The sequence below is a fragment of the Passer domesticus genome, chromosome 10 (assembly GCF_036417665.1).
Source record: "Passer domesticus isolate bPasDom1 chromosome 10, bPasDom1.hap1, whole genome shotgun sequence".
Lineage (NCBI taxonomy): Eukaryota > Metazoa > Chordata > Aves > Passeriformes > Passeridae > Passer > Passer domesticus.
This window is the reverse complement of record NC_087483.1, coordinates 21,096,547-21,117,146: the sequence shown is the minus strand read 5'-3', so window position 1 is coordinate 21,117,146 and position 20,600 is coordinate 21,096,547. Positions and strand designations below refer to the sequence as shown.

At 38.8% G+C, this 20,600-nt stretch overlaps 1 protein-coding gene across 3 annotated transcripts in view; it reads right to left on the bottom strand.

The window, feature by feature from the left end:
- PDE11A (phosphodiesterase 11A) overlaps positions 1 to 20,600 on the bottom strand; it is a 110,506-nt gene that overhangs the window by 5,226 nt on the left and 84,680 nt on the right. For 2 of the 3 annotated variants that reach the window (XM_064434332.1, XM_064434334.1), the window contains exons 16-19: positions 18,439 to 18,516; positions 17,006 to 17,073; positions 14,087 to 14,157; positions 12,952 to 13,035 (exon numbers count right to left, since the gene is read on the bottom strand). In XM_064434332.1, the coding sequence (XP_064290402.1) occupies positions 12,952 to 13,035; positions 14,087 to 14,157; positions 17,006 to 17,073; positions 18,439 to 18,516 (301 nt within the window). Of the gene's footprint in view, positions 1 to 11,431; positions 12,242 to 12,951; positions 13,036 to 14,086; positions 14,158 to 17,005; positions 17,074 to 18,438; positions 18,517 to 20,600 lie in introns of those variants that run through there. The other variant, XM_064434333.1, reaches the window with a different exon arrangement.

Here is a 20,600-nt window from a genome sequence, read left to right as displayed (position 1 = left end):
GAGTTCTCTTTATCTATCTGACTCGTTTTATGTAAATCTTTAGGCCACCAAAATGTAGAAAAAGGCACACAAAATGGCAGAGATGCTGCTCAACTTCTTTAGCTTTCTTGCAATCCTTAAAGATAGTCCTTTTGAGGGATCCCCAAGTGCCTGAGGCTACCAGCTATGGCATCTATGAGCAGGAAGGTCCACTGGCTGGATGACAAGCTGGACAAAGCTGAAATAATCTCAGTGGAGATTATTTCATTATTAATAATCCTAATGCTAGATTCTTTTTTCCTATAGATGACTAAACCACAACAGTACTATTCTTTCCCAAGCTGGCAGAAAAAAACAATTAGTGTGTGCTCAAATTACAGAAATATTAATGAGTTTTCTTTGAGTTGCGCTGAAATCACCTCTTCTCTACATATCCAGTCCAAAGGTCACAGAGGTCAGTAGAATTTTTATTCTAGTTTCTTCTGGCTTTGAATACATCCCCGAATTATGGAAATCCTGCATACCTTTGCTACAGGTTTATTTTAACTTCCCATTTAATATGACCTGCTTATGTGCCAAGACCACAAGTGCTTCACTTGGTTTTGTATCTATATTAAAGAGAGACAGAAATTAAGAGCAGCACTGGATGAGATGTCAGGAAAGGGTTAACCATTTGCCTCTCAAGTGGTCATGTAGTGTGTCCTCTCAGGACAGAGGCATGTTCTATTGCAGCTTTTCTGATTATCAAGCAGTGGCTTTTGCTGAGAGCTGGGCAGCATGCTTTCTCCTATAGCATGGAAACTATGTATTTGTCATTGGAAAGAAAGGATTGGTGCCAGATTAAAAACCAAAAAGGACAAAGAAGACAGCAAAAGGTGCTCTTCTGAAAATGCAGAAAATTATAAGAAAATGAAAGGAAAGGGGAAACAGGTACCTTTGCAGTTGATCAGTTTTTGCTTTAAATAGCAGGGTTAACAGCAACTGCTTTAAATGGTCCCCAGAGCCCAGACAACACTAAAGAACTGGGGTTTTTTTATAGCTAGCTTGCAAGCCATGGGAGCTTGGCTTGAAGTAAGTCTTGGTAGATTTTTAATTGAGCTATTATATGATAATTAAGGGTTAATGGCCTGATTTTAAGACATGCTGAAAACTTGCAATTTCCTACTTTGGTAGGAAATATGAATGCTCAGCACTTAGGAAAAATCACATCATGAGGAAGAAGTTGGAACTTTAATAAAATCCACTTCAAAATTATTTCCTTAGAATATGGCCCAGACTGAGCAGATAATTTTGCAGTCTTGGGCCTGGGGTAAGAGGCAGGGTTCACTGCAGTCTCTACCCCCTAGAGCATTGCTTGCTACTGATGGTCATTCATTTTATAGAATGGATAAGGATTTTTAACCTTCCCATCACCATGCCTCACAACTCTGCATTTATATATCTTTATTTCAGACTGTTGTGTATTCCTTAAACCTGATTTGGCAGAGTCTAAAACAGAAGGGCAGTAATGCATTATATACAGCTGAAAGTATCTGAAAAGCTCACTGCCATTACCATTAGCACCTGCATTACCACTGCCAGCTCAGTATCTAGAGAGAGCACATGTGATACTCAGCCCTTGACAGTAACATATCAGATCCTTTCCGTGCACAGCCAGTACCTTCATAAAGTTTTTGTGAAGTATTTTTCCAATATACACCTTCAATTTGAAAAAAATCAAATCAATAAATAATAAGAAATATATATAAAGAAACAGCCTGATGGTTAAATTACTATTTAAAAATCAGTATGCTTCAAACCTCTCTAAGCCCTAAGATGTTCTGCACTCTCATCCTGTCAGTAAGTACAAAATGCAGTACAGGCTGTTCCTGCATATATATGTATATGTAAATATAAATACACACACACACACATATATAATATATATTCTCTTTCTCTCTCTCTCCATATATAGTATATGTAGTATATACACTATATATATATACACTATACCCAGGAACCTAGAGCAGCTATAGGCAGCATAGAGAAGATGGAGCTCACTGGGACTGCGGACTCTGCCTCAGTGTGGCTGTGCAGCTCTTTACCATGTCTGCGTCCTTTCTGTAACCTTGCTTTTTTGCCAAGACTGACCACAAGACTGTGATGTTTTCCAGCCTAGTGCGAGGGAGCAATTGCAGAGGTCTGGGCATGATCTCCTGCTGTGCCTGTCCCTCCAGGCCTTGGCATCTGCCATGGCTTATGGCAGGAGACAGCTCTGTCACGTACTGTGCCAGGATGCCTGCGAGTGCTCGAGGTCCTTACAGAAATCAGCTTTGCATTGACTAGAGCAGGGACCAGGAGCCCAAGTAGGCTGGGAATAGATTCAGGAAGCACCCCCACAGTTCTGTGGTAATCACTGTTAGCCTATGAGCTATAAACATATTTTAAATCTGTAAGTAAATACACATATATTTCTTTGAAATACAGATCTAAGCTGACATTAGAGTCTAATAACCCAGGTGCAACAGAGACTACCAGGTAAATAACAAGAATGGTTAACTACTAACAATAACTTTGATGAAATAAATTATAAGGAGTATTTAAGAAAGAATAAACCATGTCTTTGATATTAATTTTTACCATAGCACCAGCAATTAATTCAATGGAATAAGTATAAAATATACAGTGTAATTTTAAGAAACTTTATTTTGTTACACATTAATTTAGATTAGTGATACTTGACAGTGCAGATTTTGCACTTGGTCTATAAAATGTCTTTATTCAGACATTGATTTGATGTTTGAACCACTGCTTCTGTATTTAGTATCCTTTCACTTTGGGACTTTTTCATTCTGATCTAGTCTTTTAATTAAACTGACTACTATAATTCCTATGGAAATTAGCTTTTATTTTATTTTTTCAGCTACCAAAGCATTTCAGTAGGGCTTCTCTGATACAAAGTGCACAAATTGGATTTTATTTCTTCTTGAGATGTAATTAAAAACTCATTTGATTACTATATATCTGGCCCTGTTTTAATTATTAAACTCCAGTAATCAATTTGCTTTTATGAAGCTTCTGGGAAATTATCTCAAAAGCAACACATTTCTCTGCCTTCTGGCAGGGTCTGGACCATTTACTGAATTACATTCATTGCACCTGTTCCTGATCCGGATTAAACCACCAATTTATTCCCAAAGCTCTTTAGGTTTATTTGGCTGTAGCCTTGTCAGGGTTTTCCACCTCCTGGCTGCAGTTTTTGCTTTCTATTTTACTGCATGAGAACCCCTTGATGTACTGCTCCTCCATGCTACTATTTTTGATGATGCCTCTTACAAACAGCTTCGTTCATGATCTGTCTAATTTGGTATCTAGGTTCTTAATGCCTGATTTATTACTTGCCTTCCTAGGAAAAGGCTTGGTCTCCACCAGCTGTGTGACATGGGATATCACCACATGAACTCAGTAGCTGCAGAAACGCCCTGTTCCTCATCCCTGCTGGGTGCTGCGGGCAGGCTGGCTCCAGAGGGAGCCCTGCCTGGGGGAGTTCCTGTCTCCCGAGGCCTGGGACCTCAGTGCCCACCTGCAGTCCTTCCACTGCAGTGCAGCTGCCTTGCTGCACGGCAATTGGCACAGGATTGGTGACCTTTCCCATTCTAGCCCCTGTGCTGTAAAAGCTGTTCTTCGTCGCAGAGTGGTAAAGCGTAGGGAAGGCACTGCCTGCTCCAGCAATAGGAAAAGCCAGAGAGGTTTGCAGTTCCCTTCTGCATCCATGTGTTACCTCAGATGTGTGACTAAGCTGTTTGTCAGAAAGTTACTGTATAGCAGTGTCTTAGCACCTTCAATTATTTAGATGTCTTTTGGGACTGTGTACTACTCTGCCCACAGCATTCTTTCCCAAAGTATAGCTCAGCTTTCCTATAAACTGCTCAGCACAAGAAAATGTTAACGGCACTTCAGCACTACATTGTGTGCACCTGGGAGAGGGGCAGGGCTGCCTGAAGGGGGAGCACGAAATGGGGAAGAGCATAAGATACTCAGAGGAATTATTTATGGGAGGAGATAAAGAGGGCAGAGTGGTTTTGGTTTTTCTTTTCTTTCCTTCCTTGTGTATAGAGATGTATGTTTTGGTAGATAAAGCATACAGAATGCAGAAACAGTAGCAGGAGAAACAAACCCCTTCAGGGAGAGAATGATGGGGAGTAGTGGAGACATTTGTGTGTTCCTCTGGGTACCAACTTCCTGGGTTGGAGTGTGGGGGGAAGAAGACTTCATCTGCTACATCACCTTCATCTCTGGGGAGGGACATTAGTGAAACTGCCTAGATTCAGCACAGATGTGGTCAGAGGCTAACTTATTGCTAAAGAAAATACAAAATTGTGTTGTATTTTAGGACTAGTACCAAATCTCTTTAAAGAGGAGCACAACCTGTCCTAATTTACAAACACTGCATTATGACTTTTCTTTTTGCCCCCTCCCTACTAGAGAGTCTCATCCAAATATTGACCAATTCTGACCTTGCTTAACTTACGAGCTTTGACAAGATTACAGCTCATGAAAGTATGGTTGCGGGGCTAATATTTGTAAAGTGCGTTTATGGAATAAGACCATATAAATTCATTTTTATGACTGAGCACATATAAAAAAGTTATAGGTCTCAGTGTTCACTCTACTTTGGAACCCAGTGGTTTCTAATGAATCACTTTTATTATGTAGGCAGTTTCTTAGTTGGAAGGGAGGACCAGTGACCGAGAAGCCATGGGGATAAATTCAGACTCGGTGTAAGCATATGAAGCATTGTTGAAGTCAAGAGAGTCATGACCAGTTACAGCAAAGCTGAATTGGACTCCTGAGTTTTGCTGAAGTGGCTTTCACATGAGAATACATAGGCCAAAGGTGAGCCATCTATCTGAAAGTCCTTGAACTTCAGATTGGTTCAGATAAAAGGGAACCTGTGCTGCAATCATCCACAGATTTTATCTTCATAATACAAATACTTTGTGGAAGTTGTTTAGAAAACCCCAAAGTATTTCTGAATGTATGTCCATATACTAAACCCCAAAACATTGCTAGAATTCTGCCTTCCATAGTAGAATACAGAACATAATGTGATAAAGAGAAGATGTAGGGATTAACTTCTATGAACCCTTGACTGTGTGTGTATATGAATTAATTATTTGCCCTACTGATTCAGGACTGTATTTAATCATTATGTTCTTCAAAAAAATACAGTATTTGTGAGGGGGTTGAGTTAATGAAAAAAACATTATTGCAATCTTCTTGTGGTTGAAGGGGACTTTGTTTATTCCTTTTAGGGCTTAATGAGGAAGGGTCCAGGTCATCACATACATAATGCATTAGTGGATTACTTTTTCATTTGTGTCAGGGAATTTTTTTTCTGATGCTTAAAAATGTAATTAGAAGAAATGAATATATTACTAATTTCCCTTGTAGAAAACAGGACTTTCTTTTAGCTTCTCTCTAAAAATTGTTAGTGGATGGAAGCCAGTTGTGACTGGAAAGTGATCTAATATATGCACAAGTGTTCTGCTCTTCCACTGTGAATTAATGTTAAGCTTCTTCTTGGTGATGGTACACTGGCAAGAATAATACTGTACTCCTTTGGAAGTAAACTGCAGAGGGATATTATAAATTAAGATTAACCATTGGTAAAATATGCTGGGTATTTCAGGGAGGAAAGTATGTACAGAGCTCCTAGTACCAAAATGTGCTCCGACCAATATCACACACGTTATGCTGTCAAAGGAAAAGTGATTCTCAAGGAATGGGACAACTGAAGTAGCTCTGCTGATGTATTGCTACAGTTGCAAAGGATTCATCTGTTGTTCATTACAATTTCATGAAATCAAGGGTTTGCTCGGAAGAGTTATTATTTCATAAACAACTTCTTATTTAGCTCGGCTGTTTATGGTTTTGATTCTACATCTGGAGCACGCCAGAGACAGGATGTTTCTAACTCCTTTCCTTTCAACATTTTAACCAAGTAGCTGATCAATGTCTTCTGCCTTGCTATTAAATGGATTTTGAAAAATTCTTCAAATCATATCAGTCTCATATGCCGATTTAATTCTTTGAATTTACCCTCAGCTGGGAATTCTTCAGGCAACTGTGATTCTGTTGTGTTAAACACTTACTTGAAGTGTTTCATCCATCATCATTTCTAGTCCTTTTCTGATGCAATGTAGTTTGTGCTTTGTCTTTCTTGAAAACTGAATGGCTGTTAAATTATCCATTCATCTTCTTTCAGATTTGCTGTACAATTTGAGTTCCCTCTATTGGCTGTCTCTTCTACCTTATTTGCCAACTTTTCAATCTACTTCCTCAGATCTTTATATACGTTTCCATATATGACTGCCATGTCCTTCACAACACATTGGGCAGATCATTCTAAGTAAAACAGCAACAAAGATTATAATATTATTAATATTTCCATTTTTCTCACAGATTAAGGTGAATGACTTTAGTGAAGCTTAGCTTCACTGAAGTCAATGGGAAATGTTTGTTTTTCTGTCTTTTCCCAAATACCTCTGTTGTAAAAAAGATGTTCATGATAGTCACAGACAAAAAAATCTTTGCTCTGAAACCACCAAAACTAAGCTTTTCCATATTATACTGTGAGATAGTGACTGACTTAAATGGAGATTGCAAATAAAATTTGTTTTTCTTTCTTGTGTAGCTCTTCTTAACCTTTTCTATTTACAAGGAAGTAGCAGGCAAAAGCTTCTCAGATTAAGGACAATAGGTAAGAACAATTATTTGGTAAAGCTCATTCTATTACCGAAAGTTTTAATACAGGGATAATATCTGAGTTTTCTGCAAGTTCCATAGAATTAATTCTGGATGGCCTCATATAGATTCATCATTACTAGACAAGAAATAAAGCAAGGAAAGTGCTGAACCTACTTAAGTTCCTACATCAAGGCTACAGAGAGATCCTTCTACTGTGCCAAAAATCTCCTTTTTCGCTGGGCCAAACCCTTATTCCTAACATAATCCTCAGCTACAAACTTCCCCCCAGCACTGACATTTGGCCTGATTAAGTTTCGTCTGAAGCAAATTTCTTACAAACACAGCAGAATATGTTGCACCTGCTCTTCCTCGGATAATATTACCCACTGGATTTCAACAGGGAGGGAGACTAATTTGATCTGCCAACATCTGTTTGATCTGCCTCAGTCCCTGGTATCACAAACTGCATCCCAGGCTGATGTGCCTTTCTAATCCTTGTCAGCCAGGTGCTCTCAGGAAGCATAAATCCTTTATCTCCCACTCTCTGTGTCGAAATCAAATGTCAGAAATAAACCCTGCCAAAAGTGTGCATCTTTATGGTATTCTTTAGAGCTATTGAAAGTTATCTTACTCGTCCTTCAACATGCTACAAAGGAAAAGCTGGCTTCAATGAGCATCACACAGAGCTGATCAAATTAAAACACTTGACAACTTATGAACATGTTTCATGGACTCTCTGTATGGTGCATGATGAACAGCTAGTGAGTTCTCTGCCCCCGGAGTAGTCGCTAACTTAAAATATAAGAGCAATGCCCTGACTTTTGTATCAACAATCCCACGTATCAGTGACTGGTGGAAAACCATTTCCAAAATGTTCATACATATAAGTCTTCTTGGTTAAAAAATGTTAGAAGATTTTTTTAATTGTATAGACAGAACAGAAACAACTGAAGGAAGAAGTCATTGTGTTGTCTGCATCCAGTGACTCTTGCCTGGGTAACGACTGAGCCATGCCATACAGTCCATTCTGGACAGGCAGGGCTTCTCAGAGGAGTGGTACAAACCCTAAATTTCTTACACAGGATTTCATCATGCAAAATTGTAATTGAGGGACAGAGGGAAAGGGATATAAGTGGTAACTGAGGAAGGGCTGCATCAGGATATAGCAGTGTAAGCATGATTATTGAAGAACACATTTTTAATGTTTTCTGCAAAGGAGAATTAATCTGCTGTCTAATAATTTCAAGTAGAGTGTACACCTTTGGAAAAAAAAAATCAGTGTGTGTATGTACTTCCAATTCAAGTGTCAAAGTCAACTCTTGAGCCAGAGAAGTTAAAACACAGAAAGTCATGACTGTTAAGATTTCTGTGTATTTTTTCTGTGCTTTGTAGGCTCTACCATTTATGCCATCCTGTGTATTTAATCTAAGTTTACAAGCAGAATAGATGCTTTTGCAGCTACATTATCATAGACAACAAATAGATTTAATTACATGGCCAGACATTATCTCCTTTAGGAAGGCAGGCATATCAGAGCTCTTGGAGTTGCAGACAGTTCAATTACATTTGTTTCTAAGTCCTTCAAACAGTGTGATAAAGAAGGAATCTGTCCCTCCACATTCCATTTGAAACATTTAAAGTACTGGCTAGGCTGAATGTTTCTACTCTTCCCAGGTTCCCCCTAGAATCCTGGATGGAGTAATGCAAATTCAATTCTGTAGATTCTATTATATGCTTGAAGTTCTCAATACCCCAGAAAATCTTGAATAGCTCTAAAAATAGCACTAAAATGGAGCAGTTCAAGGGAGCACCAAGGTAGAGGTGAGCAGGGCAATCTCAGGCACGCATAAGTTGTAAAAGCCATGAGCTGCTTTATCTTCCACAAAGACATGTCCCTTAAATTTAAATAGCTGCTGTCATTGTCACTGACTACCTGACTATGTATTTATCTGCCCAGAAGCAGAGTGCATGGCCTTTGGCCCTGCTATTCATAGCGTTACTGTCTCTGCCTAACAATGCCCTGAACAGAGCTGGATTTCTGTTAGCATCTTTTGTTTGATGTGAATCGCTGAAGCTTTGATGTTGTTTGTGAGAAATATAATGATTTAAAAGAATCTTCACTCTCCCGCTCTGTGTGCTCCCCACAGAGAAATCTAATCTGAGTTAGGAAAAAATCTGTGACTGATCCTGTTTTAGGAAGACACAAATGAAAGAGTCCAGAAGAGAAATCTGTTAGTGTTGAAACTCTTAGCATCTCTTTACTGGAGGGTCAGAGGGGTGATTTGTCTTAATGATCAAAATTCTGTTTCCTGTTACACAAACATTTATAAATAGGTGCAGAATACATTCTCTGTGTGAGCACAGCTGTCAGCAAAGCCATAATGTTTTGTTTTCAGTGGGATGCTTCAAATTTTCTGCTTTACTTGTATGTACTTCCTCTTTGTAGAATATTCTAACAAAACAAGGGATTATTTTATACTGAAGCTAGTAAGTATTAGTGGGTTTGAAATACTCTACAGTTTCAAAAAAGTGCATTTTTCTTTACAAATTATTCTAATAAGCTTGTTTCTCATCTCTACTGATAAATGCTTTCCTTACTATCAGTTTTGAATGAAGAGCAAATGTAATGTAGTAAAGTGTAACTAATGCCCCTAAAATCTGAAATTCAGTGTAAATGGACTGCTGTTCTGCTACTCAAGGCAAAATTTCCACTGTTACATAAAAATACTCTGATATGGGATCACTACAGTAACAAAAAAAGTAAATAATAAAATTATAATATCCTAAGTGTAATAAAATGCAATGAACAAAAAAATGGGATGCTTTTATCTTCCCAGACCTTTGATCCATAGTATGAAGGAAATGGATTTGATTACTAAGATATGAAATTGGAGGTGGCTTGGTTCCTACATTGAGCAGCAGACAGGAGAGAGAGAGCAAGTGAACTGAGCTGTGGCTTACCTTGTGCCAGGAGCAGAGTCAGCTTTACAGAGCAAGCACAAAGGTTTTTGATTGAGACACTTGGATATAGGAAAACTCTGCATAATTCCAGATATTATTTTTTATTTTAGATATAGCTATATCTACCTTCAGTCTTTACAGTAGCTCATGGTGTAGTATATATTGTGTATCACTGACCTTCTTTCTTCTGGGTGGGATGGGCATTCCAAGGGGCAGTCAGACAGGACTGCTAATAGAAGTTGCATAGATTTTGGTGATTTGCTAGTCACTTGTAACCCTTGTCGCAAAAAGGGGCCAAACTCAGGGACAGTCCTAGCCAGGTAAGCAGAGGAATGTGATCCATGTTCCCTGATAAAGGAGACTTCACTACCCTTTACTTGGGAGAACTGCACCTCCAAGTGAGTTGTCTTGAGCTATCTTCAGGAAATGTAGAAAGCAGAGCAGATAGAGCCAAATCTCCACAAAGGAGGCTTCAGAACTGAGGAAAATGACAAGGCTAGAAAAGCCATAACTAAAATGTATTGCAAAGTTGATATATTGTTTTAAGTATGAACCACTCCTCATAGGCACTCTGGTGTAGCCTAGTTCATTAGCTTGGACTGCAGAGAGGATGCAGTTTGTTCTGTGAGAGGCACTGGGATGGCATCAGACCACTCCTGAAAGTTTGGGCTGTGAAGCTCCTTCTGTGTTGCATACTTCAGACATCCTCGGCTGCCAGGAATAGCCTGCTCTTGGGAGTTACTTTGAGCAAAGACAACCTCAGGGAGCTTTGCTGATCTCACTTTAATGGGAGTTGCCAGTATTCAGTGGTTGCTGGGATCTCTGCTGAGTGTGTGTGTGAAATAGCACAGAGCACAGCATGAGGTCCTGCTCTAGCAACTGCATTGGTAGGGACTGGTGCATTCCCCACAGCATTCCCTTTGGGGATCTGGATGCTACAGAATCCCATGTGGATTCAGGATTTCTAATCACTGGCATGGAAAAAATAAATAGAAAACCCTTGATTTTATTCTCTATGGTTTAATGTTGTCATTTTGGTCTGAAAATAAGCATCAAATGTTTGTGAGTTTTTTCAAACATGGTTTTTCTAAGTACTGTAGTAGTGAGCTATAGTACCACTATTTTACTGATTTATCAGCTGGCACTCCTTCTCTTTGTATTGCATTTGTGATATAACCTGTTCTCTCCCCACATGCAGTTCCCTCAATGTGTTACAATGGCAAGAATTTCAAGGAATGTAAAAATATGCCAGCCCAAAATCTAGGATATGGCCAGAGCTGTAATGTTCAGCCAGCCCTAAACAGTGGATTTACAATGCCTGAATATTTTGCTGATGGGATATGTGTATTGAAGTTTGATTAAGCTAGATATGAAAATTAAAACTTGGCTCCACACTGCAGAGAGAATCTCCTGCAGTGTGATACTATGGCATGAAGTTTTCTGTTTATCCCTAAGGCTGGTGCTGCTATGACTTCCAGGTTTGATGGTGCCTCTTTTTGAAGTTGCTGAGCAGCAGGCTAATGGCTGCACAGCATGATGCAAACACAGTGGAAAGCAGGGAAATCAGATGTGAATATATTCCCCAGAGATCTCCCGCTAAGATGGAGCTAACTAACCAGAGCTTTAGTGCTCGGATGTAGTTTTCGCATGCAGAGGATGGGCTGATTATTAGCTCTTCCTGCTTTACTGTACATTTTTGGATTACAGATGCTATTAGAAATAATGAATTCTGGCATAATATGCATTCTAGTGCAATATGAGCTATTTTATTGGAAGGAACATTATTTTTAAAGAGTGTCTGTCCAAGATCAGTGTCCATCATCCCTCCCCCATATTGTCCAAAATGTTCTTGGCCTTTTAAACAATATAGGTGTATATTCTTCTTCCATGCTTGCTTCGCCTTAACTGTTTGAAAATGGTAGCTGTAGTTTATTTCATCAGGACAAAGACTGACCTTAGAAAGGCACAGGATCTCTTGGCAAAGCAGCAGCCTGGCTAACACAAGTGTCTGCTCTCCGTGTTACACCAGGAATTGCCATTGCTGCTGGGTAGTCATTTCGTTATTTCCACGGTGGCAGCATCAGATGCCACAAGGTATGGAGGGAAGAGGGCACATTGTCCTTCTTATGGGCTTTCTTGTGTCCTTATTGGTTTTATATCTGGTCTATAAAATGAAAGGAACTGCCAATCCATTTTTATTTGTGTGTAGGGGAGCTACAGCCAGGCACAAGTTGATAATTTTAATGTGAACATGGGAGCTGTTATTGCTGTGTATCATCACTGACCCGTTCATTGCTTTGAGGCCTTGGGCAGTTTAGGGTGCAGTAGGAACAGGGAGAACTTTTTGCAGTTCCCCAAAGATGCTGTATGAGAACATCCTCCTGTTTTCTCAGGAAAACTGACTGGCCAGTCAGTCTTTGCTGGCACAAGGCAGTCTGTGTTGTTCCAGTCAAATCCTGAAGCTGCTTAATATAAAAAGGCAGAAGCATTGTTCTGATAGGAAAAAATTCATTGTGAAATGGTGGTCAAGCATAGGAGCAGGCTGCCCATGGAAGTGGTGGAATCACTGTACCTGGAAATGTTCAGAAAACCTGTGGATGAGTTTAGGGACATGGTTTAGTGTGGACCTGGCAGTGCTAGATTAATGATTGGACTCAATGATTTTAAAGGTCTTTTCCAACCTTAATGGTTCTGTGGTTACCTCTAGCTTTAATAAAGGAGTACTTGGGCATTTACACACCAAGCACCCAGGCAGTCTGTGCAGAAGCACAATTAAAAGAGTAAACTCTGAGTTAAAGAGCACAGGTTAAACAACAAATTGTGTGATCACAGACCCTAAAGGCTTGGCCTAGAGTGCCCTGTAGCAGTTTGGGAAGGTGCGCTCTAGGCCAAGCCTGTAGGGTCAGAAGTGCATGCAAAGGTTCAGCCTTGAGTTGCCTTTTGCATCACAGATTTGGACAAGTTTGACAGCACCTACTGAGATTGTCCCTCTAGTGCTCCATACCTCACCATGATGAGAATCAGTTTGTCTCAAACATAATGAAGCAAACAATTGCCCTATCTGCTTCCATAACTTAGAGGGGAATTTGCAGACATTACAGATATTTACAGATAGATTCAGGGAATCTGAAGATTTCTTCATGGCATTCAGACTTATGGTAAAGTCAAAGTAAGACAAGAGTTCAAACAGCCTTCAAGGCTGCTCTGAAAGCAAACTCTTTTTCCCTTGAGAGACAAGAATAATCTCCTCTGGACTCTACAGGAGCAGCAAGTAAAAATTACCTCATACAGTGGCATGCAGATGCTATCAATCCATTCGAGCTGCAGCCTGGGGAGTTCATGCTTCCTGTTCCGATCAAAAATGGCCTGAATTGAGAAGGAAACAAAACTGTCAGACTTTATTTACACTGGAGTATTTTACAGACACGTCATCCAGCGCTTTGCAGCTATGGTCAAATTCTCACAACCATAACACTTTGTGAACCATAATCAATCTTTGCAGGTGTCTTCCTACTGCTTTGACTGGTGTGAAAAATAAACTGTTTTCAATTCTGTTTTGAAACTTTTAGGTTGAATGTGTTTTGTGTTTATAATTCTGTAGTGTAAAATAAATGCTCCACAGTTGGAGTTGAGGTAGTAAGTAACCTCCTGTAGGAATGTAAAGCAGATAACTTTGAGTAGAATTTTCTCTTCTCTCACATAGGGTTTTGCAGCTCAGCAAAACAGTGATGGATCTGGGCTGGCTCTCTTCCTCCCAGTTAAATTCTTTAGAATACTTTCTGTTACCCTTCTCCTGTTGCCTCTAGATAATGGTTGCTCAATATTTTGAGTTATTCAACCGGATAAGGCTTTTTCTAATTGTTCAGTGAAAATCTTTATGAAACTTTCCTAGTTCCTGTTTGACATTTTATACCCATCTGGCTTTATTCCACTCAATTCCATTTTATCCCTTCAATCACAGTAGTATATTTACATGTATACTTACAGAAATGCATTTCAAATAACACAGATATACAGCTGCAATATAAAGTAAATCTGGCAATTTTGATTTCCATAGGTAGCTGTGAGTTTTTAGTTGAATTCTGTGTATTAAACCCAACACCTGCTGCTTAGAAAATTCACTGATAGAATAACCTTAGGAATAGATACAGGGAATGAGAAAAAGGGCTCAAGGACTGTGAAAGGGCAAAAGTTATTATGTTGACTGGAGAGCTATTTTATATGTGGTTATAAATGCATATCCTTATTGGACAGAGCTTTTATTTATTCTAAGGTTTTTCTTTATGTACAAAATACAGTTAATTTTTCTGAATGAGCCCAATGATGGTTTTTTCCTCTATTAAAATTATTCAAACTATTCAAACTATTATAATACAAACCATTATTCAAACAATTTCAGAAATGATAAAAAACTTACTGAAGGAGTGAGTTTGAGTTCAGATCTTTCTCTGTCTCCTTGTTCAAAGAACTCACTGGTTACCAGCTCAGCTGCCTAAAATAAAAATCATGACAAAAGATCAGAGTTGTTACACAATTTTTAGGATGAGTTTTTGCTCAGACCATGACTTCAGCCTGTACTTAACTGTAAAAAGTGAGTATCCTCAGTTACAGGACTGACATCAGGCATGTGTTCACTAGTTTTTTTGACTGGGCATACAGGGGGTATAAACAGCCATAGTCAGGCACAGGGAATTGTCTTGGGGAATTACATTACACTGCCAAGGTAGCGCTCAATGCAGTTATAACAACTTACTCAAGAACTGAGATCAAACTAGAAAATTATAGCTTCTTGTTGGCATCCACTATTACATTTGTAAAAATGCTTTGTAAAACATGCATGAGCTCTCTGGTTATTTACAGGCTGTTGCCCTGTGATAACAGCTTTGCTTATCAAAGAAACTTAATTAACCAATACCCTCTGCTTTAATCTATTATGAATTCATGAAGAGTTTTTTCCCTCACTAGGCTTTACTCTTTTCCCCCATGACTGTCATCAATATAGGATCTGCATATCTAAGTATGAGCTCAGATTGTGATGATAATCTTGATTTAAAATCAAGAAGTGGTAGGTTGGAAGTTAGAATGCATCTTCCTGACTTTTGTGAATGAAGATGTTCTATTCACTGCAGAGGTTTGTGCTTCTTAGAAGAACACACGACTTAAAAATAAATTTAGTTATGGAAACCAGAGGAATTTTAGGAAGTCAAACAGTAACAGTTCTGATACAGTACTGTACACCTGTCATGTGTGAGGCTTTGAACATAAGCACATGTGACATTTTGAGATGCAAAAAACTGGAAGCCAATCTACTGAAGAGGCATTCACAAACTAAAGCTCCTGTCATACTAGTGTATTGCTTTTAAGCTAGGAAATTATTTTATAATGCCAAGGCACAAGAGGGTAAACTAAGCAGAGAACCTGTACTTCATAAAATCTCAAAATTTCTTGCTTTAGCAACTGCATGGCAGATAATGTTCACAAATGCTAAGCTTGTTGCAGTTGAAATAGGGAATACCAAAATGATTTGGAAGTAGGTGATAAGTACTCTTAAATCTTAAGAAAATTCTGGATCAATATTCCAGATAAGAAAAATAATTTAACAACTTATCAGCAATTAAGGGTTTGCTAAATGTATTGTATGAAAATAATCATGGCATAGTATCATCCTTGTCCTTCAGTGCTATTCTGGTCCTGTTCTCCTTCTGTCCCTTTTCTTTTATTTGTTTCAATCTTCTCTTCCTGATTTTTTCCATCTTACATGTGGGCTCTATTCCCTTTTTTCAAATATATTTGGTTTTTTTCTTGTGGCACAGTTAAGGTTCAGCTATTTCCTGTTTTGCCTCTGTGGACTTACTAGCACTTCTGCTCAATCAGGTAATGTTTCAGGAAATCCCAGGTGGGATTTTCCAATATAAAGTAAACCTGTATAAGTAAGCTGCAGGGGACTTTTCACCTGTAGACCTCAAGAGTGATAAGTATAAAAAACCCCAGTTTGCCAGAGACTGCAGCACTAATTCAGCAGCATAGCACAAACTAGGAAAGCAGACCCTGCCTGACATTTGGCTGTCAGTGAAAATGCAGAAGCTAACTGGGTTAAGGAGGAAAAATGAGGAGGGATTGCACACGCTGCAACAGTGGCCAGGAGGCACTGAAAAATCTTGTTACTCAATTTCCCACTACAGGATAGAAGCAGCTTTCCTGATTTCCATGCTAGGTGACTATGTTCTGGCCAGGTAGAGCAACAGCCTTAGAAGAACTGTCACAGTCTGCTGATAAAGCAAAAAAGACTCACTTGAAAAACTGAAAGCTGAGGTGAAGCCCTCCCTCCATAAATTTTTTTTTTTTTATTCAGTTGATGTGCATGTTAACTTCCATAGATCCTTCTCAGCTTCTAATACTTCCTTGTCCAAGGAATCTGTCTGCTCCTACATCACCAGTTATCTGGCCTAGTTTTCTCTTTTCCACCCCATCTCTGTAACTATTACTTGCTGTTGCACCAAACTTCCTCCAGCTGTGTACCCAAACCCAGCTGCACTGGTATGTTTTCTATTTGCTTCTTGATGCTGCCAATTCCTCCATGACCTGACACAGTCTGTCTTCTTCCAGAACAACTGGCTTGTTCTGGGCCTCACTGAAGGACAGAGAATGACTGGCATAGATACTGGAAATATTAAGTATGGTTTCTAGGTAGACAAAGATGTCTAGAAGAGAGAAAATCATGGGGCAAAGGACAAGAGTTTTGGGACGTTGCTTTCTCACATTGTACCTGTTTGCTAATGCTGGATCTATTTTTCATGTATATTTCTAAAGAGCCTACTCAGCAGCAGAACTCTGCATTTTTATTTGTTGGTTTCTAGATACAGGATGTTAAAGGAAGCCCTGTACTGCACTTGGAGTTTTGCAACATTATTAAGAAAATGAACACATTTCTTTTATCATATCTAGTGAAGATTTTATGCTAATGAAAATATGCAGAAAATCTGTTGGTATTTTTGATTTAGGGAAGACCCTGCCACTGCCAAGGAAAACTTTGGGATGAAACAAGTAAATGCAGCTGTATGTGGCTAAATGCCTTTTTTTTTTTAAATCCATCCATTTTTTGGATATGGATTTAAAATGTTAGTAAGAGGAGAGATTGTAAAGCCAGATGTACACACCAGCATATGTACAGGGAATGATTACGCAATAAACCACTTTTTGCAGAAACCCCCTGCTATTTTTTTATAGCATTAATACTGCTGTAAATTGATTCCAGTTTTGGTCCCTTGTAAGCCAGGGCCCTGGGAATATTGTCCTGCCAGTCCCGCCTCCTCCCAGCCCTGCTATTAATCATGACTTGCCTGTCTTGAAATCTCCCACGGTTTGGTCACAGCTCCAAGGTCACAGGCTGTCATTAGCATTGATCTGAAAAACAGAAATGAACAATACAAACTGAATCAACCTTTGTTGAATTTCTAAACAACTCTGCTCTGGACGCATAAATAAATAATACATATATAAAATGTCAGCCCTGGCACCTTCTTTTCCTCCAGAAAAGAATGACATGTTTGAAATCTTAGCCATCAGCGTGGCTTTTTCATTACAATTGTGCCTCAGAATCCTAATGTGTTACAGGTCATAAGATGATGAATTTTGGTATTCTGCATTGCACACTAGAAAAGAAATGATATTGCAAGGGAGTAACTGCTAATTTTGCAATACTTCTAACACTACTTACATTAATACCTATAATATATTAGAAAGCATGTGCTTCACATGATATAAGTAAGGGTATTATTACATAATAACACCTGCAACTGGATTAATTTATATGCCTATTTGTAAGTGACTGCTGTAGCAAGAGAGCCTATAATCACAGGAGGCATCCCAGACACTGTTTAAGCAGTTTCTACTGCTCATCTACAATAAAAATTGAAGATTTACTGTGAGCTATATGGTTCCACTGTAGTTTAATATCTAGCTACAACCATGTTTTATATGCATTAGGAGAAGGAAACCGTTCAGCTGTAGAAAGCGTTTATGTACAGTACATGATGCAGATAAAAGTCTAAGAAAGTTTAAATGAAGAACAAGGGCACTGAAAATGAAGCATCAAATATATTGCCTGAATCTAAAATTAGGAATGGGTGAAATGGTATGGAAAATAGAAAATGGCCAATATTTTGTCAAAAGACGAAAAGATAACAGAATTTTAATGAAATTTCAGATAAAATGAGACATAACCAGGCATGCATATGCAAATACACGCATTTTATTGTCTACAAAGTGTGATCTACTCAAACCACCCACAATGTCTGAGGTTTTCAGTAGGATGCATGCTCAGGGCATTCCTGAGGGCTGGAGGAGTACTCTGTATATGAAAATTCCCAGGTACAGACTGGAAGAGCAGAGAAGTGCATGGCTAGTGAAAAAAGACAGATGAGAGGAAAGGGATCAGGGAAACAGACAGATCTTTGTGTGGAGAGGCAGAATATTGATACTTTCTGGAAAAAGAGCAGAAGGGCTGAACAGCAACTGGTGAGGCTGGGAGAAGGGGAAGAAAACAGGACTAAGTGTGTAGGAGAAATGGAGAAGGTGAAGTTATGTTGATTAATTCCAGCTGTTTGCTAATGTTGAAAAATCATACCATGTATTTCATAAAATTGATTGTATTTTTAAAACAAGATACTTTCTCTTGTTATTCTAAGCCTCCAGTCCGCAATACATGAAATTCCTTTAACAAATATGGCTACACAAATAACCAGAAAGCAAGAAAAAAACCGTGCTTACCGAAATACTTCTCGGTGGTTTTTTATATTCCAATCATAACCACCTTTACTGACAAGCTCAAAAAACTCGGTCCTTCTCCTGCAAAAAAGCAGATTGTCAGAGAAGGAAATAAGACACTTGCAGGGCAGCACTGCAGCAGAAACACGGTTCTCTGTGTGATACGGAATCACTGCACCTCATGTATTATTGTTAGGGCCGTTACACTGACAGTCCATTTAAGCGAAGCATACTAATTTCCGAACACGTTCTATAAATGTCTGTTATCAATGTCAGAGTTGCCTAGTAAAAGCAATATTGGATTTATGGTCTCCACAAATAAGGAAATGAATGGCTCTGAAATGTTCAGTCTTCCACAGAAGCATGAAATGTTCACCTACAGCAGTGGACAGACAGACAATAGAAACACCCCAGAAATACACACATGCTCCTCTTTTCTTGTCCTTGCAAAATGGTTTTTACTTCTATATCCTGAAGGGTTTTTCAGAGCTGTGCAGTTCCTGTTATTTCCAGCACACAGAAAGAAACAGAGATACACAGGAGCTGCTGCTGTCTTGAGTTCATAGTTCTTATAGACTGGAAACTAGGTCTCCCTGCTTAGTCCATGGTTTGTCTTCTCACGCCTTCTTCATGTCCTCAAACAGGGACAAAACGTGAGATGGATAGAACATGTTAATGCTTGATTGTTGCCTTTAAGCAACAAAATTCTGATAGTCTGTAATCTTTTATGGCACAGAGACTCCAAGCAGCTCTTACTGTCTAGTGTGACTACAGTAGGTAATAGATCCTGCCCAAGATAGAAGCTGAAGTACAGAAACTTGTTGGAGCAACTTGCCCCCCGTGACACAACATATGAGCATCAAAGCTGGAAAGCAAATAAATACCTACGTCCTGAGTGACAGTGCAGTGCCCCATCTCATATGTGACTGCTCTTTGTCAAGAGGAAATGTGTTTAGGTTCCTCCACAGGAGAGAGTTTGCAGTCTACATTTACTTCAACTAGGCTGCAGTTTTGGACAGTGACTATTGACAGTGCAGTCTCATGGCAGCCAGGACATATTTGCATATGCACACTTCCAGATACTTTATGTTCCAGAACATTATGTGGGGCATGTTGCATTATTCTGGTCCCTGACTATCATGGTTATATATATGACCAGTCACTGCTACTACAGGGCCTTTCTATAATGGATTTCATTCAGCAGCTAGAAGAGGACTATAAATGACTACATGATGATATCTAATCCCTTATACTTCAGGGGAAAAAAAAGATTTCATTTTGAAGTATTGGATATTCTGAGAAATTCTTATGTTCCTGAACAAAAACCATGCAAGAATGTTTAAAGCTGAAAGCCCAGGAATGTGACACCCCAAAACCATAAAATATTCACATTTAAAATGTAGAGATCCATAAACAGTAACCAAAAATGTGAGTCTCAAGGCCTTATGTTAAGCTAAAAGCTTTAAGGATTTTCTTTGAAATCCATTTAAATGGATACAGAAGTAGTAGTCCAGCTCTACAGAGAAGTTTCAGTGTAGGAAGGACTGAAGTGGAGGAAAGCAGCTATGTCCAATGAAACAATTTAGCATTTCCTAATGTTTTATTTGGTATCCAAAATGATGAAGTTTTCTATTAACAAGCAAATATAATATGGCAGAATTTCAGAAACCAACTGAGTTATAAAAATTTTCCAGGGTCTTTGAGTAACATTGACTCTTGCTGTATTTTGCCTCAAAGGGAAGTTGTTTTCCTATGTATAACAAATTCATTTGCTCTACAGCCCAGTGGCTCAAGACATCATTTGGATGAATTTCCATAAACTTAACTTCGGTTCCATGCTTTTACTTGCTATTATCTACAAGTGTTGTTATCTAGAATTATAAACTAAAGTCAAATATATTTCCTATCTGATCTTTCAGTGAGAGTCATCTTCTTGTTTGTTTGTATAAAAGTAATGCCTTGAGAAGGTCATAAAATCTTGCTCTGCAACAATTTTGTTGCTGTTTTAGTACCTGGAGCTTGTGGTCATTAGATTCAGTCATTTTAAGAATACTGATATGAGAATTCCCCTCTCAACAAAAATGTTGAAGATGTAGCAAACTGAAAAAACAAATTAGGTACTTGTGTAGAAACACCTGTTCACATAGGCTGGCTTTAAGAAATGT